General features: G+C 42.2%; 2 protein-coding genes across 9 annotated transcripts in view; one reads left to right on the forward strand and one right to left on the reverse strand.

Annotated features, from left to right (window-relative positions):
• The window catches only part of SPAST (spastin), a 45,463-nt gene extending 40,821 nt beyond the window's left edge, over positions 1 to 4,642 (forward strand). For 4 of the 8 annotated variants that reach the window (XM_066617755.1, XM_066617745.1, XM_066617779.1 and 1 more), the window contains one exon: positions 293 to 426. In XM_066617755.1, the coding sequence (XP_066473852.1) occupies positions 293 to 348 (56 nt within the window). In that variant the 3' untranslated portion in view covers positions 349 to 426. Of the gene's footprint in view, positions 1 to 292 lie in introns of all 8 variants that reach the window. The other 4 variants (XM_066617770.1, XM_066617795.1, XM_066617763.1 and 1 more) reach the window with 1 other exon arrangement.
• A 5,028-nt stretch (positions 4,643 to 9,670) lies between these two features.
• TIGD1 (tigger transposable element derived 1) lies at positions 9,671 to 12,758 on the reverse strand. Its single transcript, XM_066611517.1, has 2 exons — positions 12,709 to 12,758; positions 9,671 to 12,061 (listed from the first exon to the last, which is right to left on the reverse strand). The coding sequence occupies exon 2, from the start codon at positions 11,639 to 11,641 to the stop codon at positions 9,836 to 9,838; it is 1,806 nt and encodes a 601-aa protein (XP_066467614.1). The 5' UTR covers positions 11,642 to 12,061; positions 12,709 to 12,758; the 3' UTR covers positions 9,671 to 9,835.
• Between the last annotated feature and the right edge of the window lie 143 nt (positions 12,759 to 12,901).

Below are 12,901 nucleotides of genomic sequence, written 5' to 3' on the forward strand. Positions count from 1 at the left end.
ATATTCAATGTAATGTCAAGCAGGCATGCAACTGTAAAGTGTGTTAAAATGAGTTCAGTGTTCAAATCATTCAAATATTAAGTGTGGACACCCAGAAATTCTTGCTACACTGAGTTCAGGTGTATTGGCACCACCTAGTGGAATGAGTGGACCAGTAACATTGGCACAAATAAAACTTGTCATCTCTGCCCCTTATCCTGCTGCTTTGTCCTATCATTTCTTTTTTAATTGTATGTTCATTAGCATCTTAAAATTAATTTTAAGTTTGAGTTTTAAACTTTCTTTGTTTTAGATGAGGAACATCAAATTGTCAGACTTCACAGAGTCCTTGAAGAAAATAAAGCGTAGTCTCAGCCCTCAGACACTGGAGGCTTATATTCGGTGGAACAAAGACTATGGAGACACTACAGTTTGACATGTAGCTTTGGAAAATTGAGGGGAGAATGTTGCCAGCAAAGGACAGTTGATACAAACTGCTACTGAAATGCAGCCAGAGTTTACAGAACTTTACGGATCTCTAAGTATCTGCACTAAACAGAAGACTGTTAAGGAGAAAAAGGTCTAGAAATGTGGTGTTCAAGTTCTTATAAATTTTAACATCTGGATTTACGCACAGGGCACTGTAAGAGCACAATAAAATATTGGGTAAGAAGTATAGCAATTGAATGATGCTAGGAAATGTAATTTGTATATTATTGCAGATGGCAATTTTTCAAATGGCATTATGAGTTGGAAAAATTGTTTTAATTTGTTCATGGTAATTATTTTCAATTGCTTTCAGTTAATCATTAATGGTAAATGTCAGTTTCATTTTCTTAGCCTATATATTAATAGTGGGCCAAATCAAAATCCCAGTGCATCAGGAAAAACAGCACTATGAATAAAATTAGAGAAATCCCCAATACATGCAGCTGGCCTGTTGCTCTTTGTTCTAATGGAAGTCTGCAGTCAATAGAACAGTTTAGGTCTTTGACAGCAGCACAGCAAAGACCACTAAAACTGATGGAAACACCAAATGGCTTTACATTGCCAAAATAATTCATTTCCTGCAGTATTTCTCTAATGTATTTGTAAAACATTCATGGTAGGATATTTGTTACTTGTTCTTTATATTGTAGACTTGCAGAACAAGAAATAAGAGTAAATGGTGTTAACTGTCAACTGAACTTGGTGTTTGTTTCATATTTACAATGATGGAAAGCGAGAAGTTACTGCTCTGATTTTTTTAAATCTATGCAAGTGATCGTATCTGTGATTACTTGTTTAATTGCATTCACCTTTTATATCTGTCATGTGCTTTAGTTTTTTAGAATGTCTGAAGATGCATAACTCTGTTTATACAAGTTGATTTTTATGATATGAACAATGTATAAATCTATGGCCTTTTAATATTAAAGGGACAGGCATATATGCCCCTTTGTTTGATGTGTTTACAAAACTGCATTTGTTCACCTGTTCAGTTACTTAGGATTAAAATACCATCAAGTAAATGTAAGAACAAATGTTCCATTTTTGAACACTTGATGAGGTAGTGGGAAAGACAGAAAAGACTGAGGGAGGGAAATGTGAAACTTTCTATTAGGATTAGGAAAATAAAAGTACAAATCATTTTAATTACTTTTAAAATAGTAAAAATTTTTCTGAGAATATGTTGCTCTCTGCAGCTGAAATAAAACTACTGACCTTGAACTGATAAGCATTTAGCACTTCTGAGCTCATGCCTAGATATCTAGTGATGAAAGCAGAGAGCACACTGTAAGTGCATGCTACAGGTGCACATGGAAATCTTAAGTGGTTCTCAAAAGTCTACCATGAATGCTAAAAACTAAGACATGTTGATATTACAATTGGATTAAAACATGATTTAATATTGCATTACAATGGCTCTTAAGTGGCTTGATTATACATGACAGGTGCCCATGTGTGAATGTCTAAAGCTTTTGGGTACATGAATTGTGATTCACCTCCTTTTAGGAGCTGGAATACTCTTATTGGATGTCTTCCATACTTTCTAGAATTATTTATTTTTCTCTCATTTGATGCTCTGCTTTCCACTGAAAATGTAAAGTGTCTGGCATTGTTGCCCAGCTGGATTAAAATGTGTCCTATGCACTAGCTATGGATCATCAATCTCCTCAGATGCCTAACTGGTCAGAATCATAGAATTAGAAAGTGCCCACGAGGTCATCTAGTCAGTTGGACTCTCTGCCTGTAGCAGGAAATACTCCTATAGCATCTCTAGCAGGTGCCTGTCAAACTTCTGCTTGAAGATATCCAAAGAGGGAGAATTCACTACCTCTTTCTCTCCCACTTCTAATTAAAAATAGCTTTTTTTCCCTTCGACATCATCTGAAGGCAGAAATATTGTGAAGGGTTAGTTTTCTCCAAAACTCTATTAATTGTAAAGTAACCTATTCACATTCACACGACTTCACTGCCATCTTGATAGAAAATCAGCAGTTTTGATAGGTAAACATGACTAAGGATACATACCTGCACTTCCCTGGTTTACTGTAGGAAAATGCTGGTGTAGTCAAGACAACTTGATTGTGAAGTGGCTCTAATTATTCATTTAAAATTCTAAGTAGGACAAACTAATGTAGTTTTAACCTCAGATTTTACTGGTCCAAACCTGTCCCGTTCTGAATTCAGTTTACATATGATATCGGGCAACTGAAGAAAACTTTTATATTTTCACTTTACCTTTCTGATGTAGCTGAATTTTGGGAGATGTCAGTTAGGAAGGGAAGAAGCCTCGGTAAGGGAAACTAGTAGAAATGCTATTTTAAATGCTCCAACTGAAATTTTTAATACCTCTGTTATGGGGTATTCCCAGTCATTGATTGCAGGCTTTGTTCACAGCTAATCATTTGCCTTAAGCTTCAATAACTTCAGTAGGACTGAGCACTTCCAATTGAATTTAGGATTGCAGTCAAGGTAACTGCCTAATGAATTCCAGAGAAAGCAATTTTACTAACAGTATAAGAAAGAACGTGACTGCCTGGGATATTGCCCTCTGTATTCACCAAATGGATCTTTCATGCTGTTGGAACCAGAAGTACTGAGAATCTGTAAACAGATTACTTGATGACAACAGTTAGTGAAATACTTTTAGACTGTATAGGGAGGACTTCAGCAGCAACTGCTTATTTGAATAGAATAATGCTCCCTGTATCCTCCTTGAATTTTCCTTTCTGTACTTTGCAGTCTATAGTTTTTATTATGTGTATTACATGTTGTCCCACAGGAGTTTGAATTGATTTAGTTTGCATTATCTGTATTGGGCAAGGAAGGCAAGGCTTGTAGATGTGTTCTTTTTATATTCATTTTGTGTTAAGAATTAGTCCTTGTCATTCAATGTTACATAAATGCATGTCTTTAACACATTAACAAATACACTAAATTCCCTATGTGCGTACAGATTAGGGTCCAGGAAACTATACCTAAGTTGAAACAAATGTAGATTGAAACATCTGGCTCTTGCTGGCCCAGCGCTATTGCGCCTGTGTGAGGACATACTGCACCATTTAGCCATCCATAACTCAGCCAATGTACAACAAAGCAGAAGGGCTACAACCATGTGAAGCAATTGGTAGCTAAATAATGCTGTCACCTTTTTATAGTCCTGGTACTACTTTATTTCAAGACAAATGTGGATGTCACTGTAATGCAGGTTCATTCAAGCCTGAATGAGTAGTACTGAAATACAGTAATGAATATAGTATCAACAATTACTCATTTGTTTCAAGTCTCACTAGAAGAAATTCATAAATATATGCACTTTTGTAACATACCAAAATACTCCATTCTAACCCCTTCCTAGTCCTCTGTCTTCTGTCATTTCCCTGGTTAAATGCATATTGTATTCCCACTAGTCTATAAACATTCTGCTGTTTGTAGGAACCTGGCAATAACTCTTCTTCTCAGGCAGGGACTAGATTTTTGTCTTTCATTGATCAGATGTACATGTTATGTCCGTATGTTCAGAGACTTATTCATTACAGTACTGGGGCTTTAGGCAAATGAGAAGAAACTAGCAGATTTTAAAAACTGCATATAGCAAAGAACAAATATTCATACTTCTAGATTACACCTATTTTACTTCTTGAAAATGCTATTTTGTAAGTGTTATTTGATTTCCTTTGAGAGGTTTCTTCTAAAATAGTATCCTCTACAAAGGACCCAGAGATATGAATGGATAGTTTGAATTTAAAAACAAAGGTGCTGCCAAAACTAATTTCTTCATAGTGGCCAGATTTTCAGTTATGGAAAACCAATTTCTGTGTGCTCTGTGAGAGAATTCTCAGATGTTCTTTCCTAAACTTGTTTTTCCTTACTGAATTGCGATCTTTCTAACTTTATTACATACAACAATTTTACTGGGAAAACAATGTGTTAAAAGCATAAGATTAGAATTGATTAAATTTAATTTTTCTTGATAAAATGCTGAATGTGTCTTATTGATTTTTATTCCTTACTAGGTTCAAACTTTCAAACCTGTTGCCTGTTAAGTTACCAGTACTGTTTATTTCTCATGTGAGATAAGATCATGGAAAGCTTTTTGCAGATTTCCATTTCTCTGAGACAAAACTAAAAATCTTAACTAATGTAAGTTCCAATTAAATAAAATGTGCTGAAATAAGCTTTTTACTACCTCGATTTTGTTAGTCTAAATAAAAAAGGAAAACAATAATTTGAGTAACTACTTTAATAGCAAATGCCTTGTTTCCCATGGTGTATAAACAAGGCTACCTCTGGATCTATACAGATTAGATGGATTTGAGCAGCTCAGTTTGGTATTTCAGAAGTTCAATAACTTCTCTAAATATTAGCTACATGATTTCCCAGATATTTGCTATAATGAACTTCATTTACCAGAACCACTTGGATTCAAGCTTTATATTGATTTCTAATCCTACAGAGGGAACTGGTTACCATAATTGTTTCAATTTACTTTGTTAAAAAGTCCGTTCCCTATATTATACATGTAAATTTAACACTGATTCATGTGATTTTTAAATTTAAGAGTCTTTCCATTGGTTTTCAGTACTACCAATATTGTATTGGCAACCTTCAGTCTCGAAAGACTATGGTATCGCGCTCTGAAAGGTGGTTCTGGCACAGCGTCTAGTGTGGCTGAAAAGGCCAATCCGGGAGTGACAATCCCTTCCACACTGGGAGCAAGTGCAGTCTGTCCCTGGTCTGTCTCCCTGGCTATGGGCCTTCCTTCTTTGCCTCTTTGCCTCAGACTGTTGGCAAAATGTCTCTTCAAACTGGGAAAGGCCATGCTGCACAGCCTGCCTCCAAGCGGGCCGCTCAGAGGCCAGGGTTTCCCACTTGTTGAGGTCCATTCCTAAGGCCTTCAGATCCCTCTTGCAGATGTCCTTGTATCGCAGCTGTGGTCTATCTGTAGGGCGCTTTCCTTGCATGAGTTCTCCATAGAGGAGATCCTTTGGGATCCGCCCATCATCCATTCTCACGACATGACCGAGCCAACGCAGGCGTCTCTGTTTCAGCAGTGCATACATGCTAGGGATTCCAGCACATTCCAGGACTGTGTTGTTAGGAACTTTGTCCTGCCAGGTGATGCCGAGAATGCGTCGGAGGCAGCGCATGTGGAAAGCCTTCAGTTTCCTCTCCTGTTGTGAGCGAAGAGTCCATGACTCGCTGCAGTACAGAAGTGTACTCAGGACGCAAGCTCTGTAGACCTGGATCTTGGTATGTTCCGTCAGCTTCTTGTTGGACCAGACTCTCTTTGTGAGTCTGGAAAACGTGGTAGCTGCTTTACTGAAGCGTTTGTTTAGCTCGGTATCGAGAGAAAGAGTGTCGGAGATTGTTGAGCCAAGGTACACAAAGTCATGGACAACCTCCAGTTCATGCGCAGAGATTGTAATGCAGGGAGGTGAGTCCACATCCTGAACCATGACCTGTGTTTTCTTTAGGCTGATCGTCAGTCCAAAATCTTGGCAGGCCTTGCTAAAACGATCCATGAGCTGCTGGAGATCTTTGGCAGAGTGGGTAGTGACAGCTGCATCGTCGGCAAAGAGGAAGTCACGCAGACATTTCAGCTGGACTTTGGACTTTGCTCTCAGTCTGGAGAGGTTGAAGAGCTTTCCGTCTGATCTGGTCCGGAGAGAGATGCCTTCTGTTGCAGTTCCAAAGGCCTGCTTCAGCAGGACAGCGAAGAAAATCCCAAACAAGGTTGGTGCAAGAACACAGCCCTGCTTCACGCCACTTCGGATGTCAAAGGGGTCTGATGTGGAGCCATCGAAGACAACAGTGCCCTTCATGTCCTTGTGGAAGGATCTGATGATGCTGAGGAGCCTGGGTGGACATCCGATCTTGGGGAGAATCTTGAAGAGGCCGTCCCTGCTGACGAGGTCAAAAGCCTTCGTGAGATCTATGAAGGCTATAAAGAGTGGCTGTCGTTCCCTGCATTTCTCCTGCAGTTGTCTAAGGGAGAATACCATATCAGTGGTGGACCTGTTGGCTCGGAATCCACACTGCAATTCTAGATAGACGCTCTCTGCAAGTACCTGGAGCCTCTTTAGTGCAACTCGGGCAAACAACTTTCCTACAACGCTAAGGAGAGAGATGCCACGGTAGTTGTCGCCTTTGTTCTTGTACAGCATGATGATGTTTGCATCCCTCATGTCTTGAGGTACTCCACCTTCTCTCCAGCAGAGACAGAGGTTTCATGCAGCTCAGTGACGATGATCTCTTTGCAGCACTTTAGGACTTCAGCAGGGATGCTGTCTTTTCCTGGTGCCTTGCCAAAGGCAAGGGAGTCCAGGGCCACGTGAAGTTCTAGGGTTGGTTAACTGTCAAGCTCCTCCAACACAGGCAGGCACTCAATGTTGTTGAGCGCTTCTTCGGTGACTACATTTTCTCTGGAATATAGCTCAGAGTAGTGCTGCACCCAGCGTTCCATCTGCTGTGCCCGATCCTGGATGACCTCGTCTGCTGCAGACTTCAGAGGGGCAATTTTCTTCTGTGTTGGACCTAGGGCCTGCTTGATACCATCATACATCCCCTTGATGTTGCCCGTGTCAGCTGCTATCTGTATCTGGGAACAGAGCTGGAGCCAGTATTCATTAGCACATCTCCTGGCAGCCTGCTGGACTTTGCTGCGAGTAGCTCGGGGGTCCTGCAGGTTGCGCTCACTGGGACAGGCCTATTTAACCTATTTAACTCTCACCTGCTCAAAGTTGTCATTTACATCCACTTTCATCTCTAAAAGCCTCTCTGATATTTCTGCTTGGAGACATTTTAGACTCACAATTCAGTATTCCCAAACCCAGTGGGGATTGCTTGCACCAATATAGTCCTCCTGGAGTGGGAGCAAGTACCACTCTGGGACAAGCCAGAGCAAGACAGCTGCTACTGCTTTAGGTGTCCATGGAGAAGAATAAGAGAGGAAGATGCAGGACCAGCCATGAAGGCTGGACCATTAGTTCTCTGCTTTGTTTAAAGGGACAAAAGCTCTTCCTTTGGATCTGGTAGCCTGATGTTTATAAAGCAACTTTCCCTTGCTTGGCTTTTCACCTTCTACCATCTACAAAATGATTTCAGTGAGTGTGCACACAGTTCTAGTCTCTTTGAGAAGGGCAAGAGGGCTGCCTCTGGCCACAAACTCTTTAAAGAGAAGGTAAGATTCTGCTCTCCCTTCTTGCCCTTGACAGTGTGTGGGGTGGGAACTTCAGGAAGATACAATATAACAAGTCTTCACAGAAAGCCCTTATATTTTACTTTGGTAAGTATTCCAAGCTATTGTTCGTTTTATCACAGTCTATTTTGCCTTGTCATTTGGTTGCTCTGCCTATTTTGGAAGTTGGTGATTCTATCCCTTTTCCTGAAAACCATTGCCTAGATTGGCTTTTGAAATATGGATTTTAGGTCTCATTTTATTATTTGCACATAACATGGTGTTTTACTTTGTTTGGTGCCTAAAGGACAGTCAGTCAAAGCTGTTGGATTTAAACAGGTTTGGGTTGAGAAGGGGTTAATGCAAGTTCCAAAAGATTTGTTTTTGCTTACCTAAAATATGTGGCTGTGTTTTGCATAATACTGAATCAGATAATGTCTGTTTTGATATGTTCAGATGGGTTTTTGCTGGGAAGGAGTTAATAAGCTTTCAGGTCTAAAACTACTCTCAAGTGTAATGCTGTGTATTGCGTCATTTATAAATGGCCTTTTACACCATCTCCACTTTTTCTTTTTTTTGCTCCAATCTGTCTCACAAAGGGTTAAGCTCTCTATTGCTGAAAGCCTGAATTTGAAACAGTGAAGTGAAGGAGGAAGTGAGGTGCTTCAACCATTTGCTTCCAAATCCCTTTCTTCATCTGCTCCCACAGTGTAATTTGGTTTACTCCCACAAAAGTGCCCAGTACTACACACATAGAAAGTTAGCAGTTTTTAAATGGTGATTAAAAGGGAATGAAGCCATACAGTGCTAAAATTCTGGTGGAATACATAGGTGTCATCTGATTGCTTCCTCAGGAAATCAATCACCAACAATCTTGTTTCCCATCTATTTTTAATTCAGGGAGCTAAGTCAAAATGACTTACTTGTTTTGATTTGATTTGTCATTTTGACTTAGCTCTCTGAGTTAAAAACTTACTGTTGTTGGGGTTTCTTTCAGCCATCTAACAGAGGAAATGGTGTGTTTATATCTGCTGTTTGTAATACTGAAATGCTCTAGTTCAGCAGTTCCCAAACTCTTCGGCACTGCAGTGGATCACAGATGCTGCTGCTGGTTCTGGAGGGAGCATCTGGAGGAAGCCTCTAGGTCAGGGATGCCCAAACCCCGGCCCTGGGGCCGCTTGCGGCCCTCGAGGACTCCCAATGTGGCCCTCAGGGACACCCCAGTTTCCAATGAGCCTCTGGCCCTCCGGAAACTTGCTGGAGTCCGTAATGACCTGACGCAACTGCTCTCAGCGTGAGGGCGACTGTTTGACCTCTTGCATTCGCTGTGGGATGAGGGCTCCCTCCACTGCTTGCAGTTTCACATCTGTGATGCAGTAGTGGCAGCAAAGAAAAGGCCAGCCTTGCTTTGTGCAAGGCCTTTATAGGCCTTGAGCTATTGCAAGACCTTCATTCATTCATTCAAGTTCCACCTCTAGTATATTAATTTATGTAAACTAATGTAAATTTATTCCAATTTTAAATGCAAATTAATTCTTTTTTTCCTCCGGCCCCCAACACAGTGTCAGAGAGATAATGTGGCCCTCCTGCCAAAAACTTTGGACAACCCTGCTCTAGGTCATGCCAGGCTGCAGACCCAGTCTCTGTGTTACCTCAGAATGGCCCACAAAAGCATCTGGAAGTGGCTTTCCAAAAACCAGAAGTAGCTTCTAGAGGCTTGTGCGGGCCATTCTGAGGCCATGTGGAGGCCAATAGACTGGGTCTACAGCGTGGCAAGACATGGAGGAGATCCCCTCCCCACGCTCCCAGTAAGTTCATCTTCCAGAATAGCTATTTGGGGCAATTTGGGAGCAAGAGTGGGAGGGAGGGAACAACTTGTGTGGGCTCGCAACCCATTGTTTGGTAACTCCTGCTCTAGTCATTGTGCTTATACAATACATTGTACATTCATCTGATTAGGAACCAGAGCATGAATGAAAGTCAAAAAATGAATGGATGTCAAAGCTTAGCCTGCAAATTTATTTGGGTTAGCGATAAACAAAAATAGCTATATAACATATGTGAATGTGTGTGTAACCTAAATAAACAAAAGAAAAACAAACAAAACTAAATAAAATGATACTGTACAATACCTTGAAATATTTTTATTCTTGCATAAGTGGATGATGAATATATTTGAATATTGGTGATTTATGGATAATCTAGAAGCCATCTCATTCTTTTTGGAGAAGGGGACTCTGTTGGAGATGAAACAGGGGTTGGGGCTGATGTTGATGGCATGGAATCTAAAGAGCAAGGGGGAGGGATGATTGGCCATGGTTCTGGTGGTTCCTCCTTAAAAAAGGAAATCAAGGAAGTTTGCCGCATTGATGTCTTCTTCCTTTCTCTAAGAAGTTCTTTGTAACAGGCTATTTGGTTTTCTAGGCCCCTATTTACTTTAGAACTTCTTTCAAAATTGGGATCGACCTTTTCCCAAAATGCAATTGCGTCCTCTACTTTGGCAATTCCTTCTTCTAATTCTTTGGTTGTCAATTCCCTAGGCTGAGCCATATCTTCAGCCTGAGACTCCTCTTCATTGAACAGTCTTCTCTGTTCATCAATCTGCAGAAGATCCTCATCAGTTAGGGGCTGGTCATGTGACTTGAGCAGTTCCCTAACATCTTCAGTCTCTACTTGTAATTCCAACTGTTTTGCCATGTCCACAACATCTGAAATGACTGCCTCCACTGTCTCGCCAAACCCTTCAAAATTGTACATAAAGGAGGGGATCAGCTTCTTCCATACCCCTTTCAAATTGGTTTCTTTTACTTCATCCCATGCATCTCTGACAGTTTTGATTGCATCCAGAATATTAAAACCTTTCCAAAATGCTTTTAATTTATTATGCTTACCTCCCTCATCAACATCTGCAGTATCTACTGCAGCTATAGCCTTTGCAAACGTCCTTCTCAGATAGTAAGATTTGAACAATGAAGTTACTCCTTGGGTCATAGGCTGCAGCAAAGCAGTTGTCTTTGGAGGAAAAAACACAACTTTAATTTCTTTGTGGGCCTCAATAACAAGTCTTGGATGGCTTGGGGCATTATCCAAAAGCAATAGAATCTTAAAGGGAATTTGCTGCTGTTTGCAATAAGTCTCAACTGCAGGCTTAAAATAATCACTGAACCAAGTTGTAAATAAATCACCAGTCATCCAGGCTTTTTTATTTGATTTGAAATGAACTGGGAGGCTAGACTTGACATAATTTTTAAGGGCCCTAGGATTCTCAGAATGGTAGATCATCATAGGCTTTAACCTGCAATCACCAGCTGCATTAGCCCCTAGCAACAGAGTGAGCCTATCTTTGGCAGCTTTAAATCCAGGCATTGATCTCTCCTCTCTAGCTAGGAAAGTCCTTGATGGCATTTTCTTCCAAAAGAGGCCAGTTTCATCTACATTGAATATCTGTTGCTTTGTATATCCACCATCTTCTATAACTTTTTCAAGTTCTGCTGGGAAAGTTTCTGGAGCAGCTGTGTCTGTACTTGCTATTTCACCCTGCCCTGCTATAATATGTAAATTGGACCTTTTCTTAAAGTTATCATACCAGCCTCTGCTAGCCCCAAATGTTTCTTCTGCTGATGCCTCTCCTTTTTCAGCCTTCATTGCATTAAATAGTGTTAGGGCTTTAGCCTGTATAAGGCCCTGGCTTAAAGGAATGTTGTGGCTGATTTGATCCTGAATCCACAAGTTTAAAACTTTTTCCATCTCACTAATTAAACTGTGTCGCTTTCTAATGAGTTTAGTATGCACTGGTGTAGCATTTTTTATTTCCTCTAACACTTTAGCTTTATTCTTAAGAATTGTAGTAACTGTTGTGCGAGGGATGCCTAGCTTGCGGCCTATATTAGCATGTGACATACCTTGCTCATTAAGTTTGATTAGGTCCAGCTTTTCTTGCAAGGTGAGAACATTATGGGTTCGTTTTGCTTTAGTATCACCACATTTAGGACCCATTATGAAACACAAAAAATAAGTACTGTATTTTATAGTACTGTAATCACAAAAATAGGCACAGTGTGTAACTACTGTCCAAATACTGTAAAATGTTATCACAAAAGTAACAATGAATTGTAAACAGCTGCCTGCTTCCAGCGGCCGGGGTGCTTGAAGGTCAAGGCTGTCTCTTGCACCCTGGCGTCTGGGACCAAGTTGGATGAGAGAGACTCATAGAAGGGTCCGACAAGGACAGACCAATGCGATGGTGAGGAGGCCCGACTTGTAGTGGGGGCTGGAAAGGCAGTAATTGCTCGTGTTGGCCGCTTCCGTTGGGTGAGCCAGGTAGCACTCCAGAGTTGGCAATGTGCTGCCTTGTGCCTGCTGCAACTGATTTCAGTTTGAAGCGTTGAACGAAGAGTGGGAGGGGCACACAGAACGCTGCAGTTGGACAAAAGAGGAAAGCACGTGGACAGAATCTGAAATGTGGTTATAAAGTGGAGCGGCCACACAAGTACAGTGCTGCAAGTCAAATGCATGCAATCCAAGGGCTGCATGCGCTAGCAAGCGTGGAAGCCCATGTTGGGAAACGGTACTTGTGCACTGCTTATTTTTTCACAATTTATACCATCCTTCCTCCAAGGAGCTCCGCGTCATGGGCGGGGTGACCTCCTTTTGTCCTTACACCAACCCTGTGACGGAGGCCAGGCGGAGAGACAGTGACTGGGCCCAGGTCAGCCAGGCTGCGAAGTTCCTTCTCCCACTAACCAATGCTGGTAGAGTGGCGGCTCAGGGGCCGGGGCCGGTGCCCTCCTGGCAGAGGCAGGAGCTCGCCTCCCTCAGCGCCATTCACGACCACTGTTCCAGTCCAGGGCAGCCGACGCGGCGCTGGCAGTGCCCGTCCGGAGGGTGAGGGCTGCGGCAGCAGCTCCCGCCTGCCTGGTCCGTCTCCGAGGGCTTGGCCCGGCCCAGGGTCTCCTTCCGGCGACGGCGTCCGTCCCGGAGGCCTGTGAGGCAACGAAGGGTCGCGCCCCTTCCAGCTGCGGCTCCTGCGACCGAGCCCCGCGCGGCGCTCCTTGGGAACTTACTCCCGAGTCGTCACGTCAGCGCTCCCATTGTTAAGCTGGGTTCAGCTGGGCTGCGGCAACGGCGGCGACGTCCGCTCTTCCGGGCTCGTCAGCGAACTTCCGGTTGACGGCTCCGGGCACGGTCCGCGCACGCGCACTTCACTCCCACCGCGTTTGGAGCCACGAAGGAACTTGCCGTCAGTTCCTGTCCTGG

Source organism: Tiliqua scincoides, chromosome 1 (genome assembly GCF_035046505.1).
Source record: "Tiliqua scincoides isolate rTilSci1 chromosome 1, rTilSci1.hap2, whole genome shotgun sequence".
In the NCBI taxonomy this organism is placed as follows: Eukaryota; Metazoa; Chordata; class Lepidosauria; order Squamata; family Scincidae; genus Tiliqua; species Tiliqua scincoides.

What these genes read in the sequence shown, in the direction of transcription:
- TIGD1 (XM_066611517.1), bottom strand. Translation starts at nt 11,641, where the DNA reads ATGGGTCCTAAATGTGGTGATACTAAAGCAAAACGAACCCATAATGTT.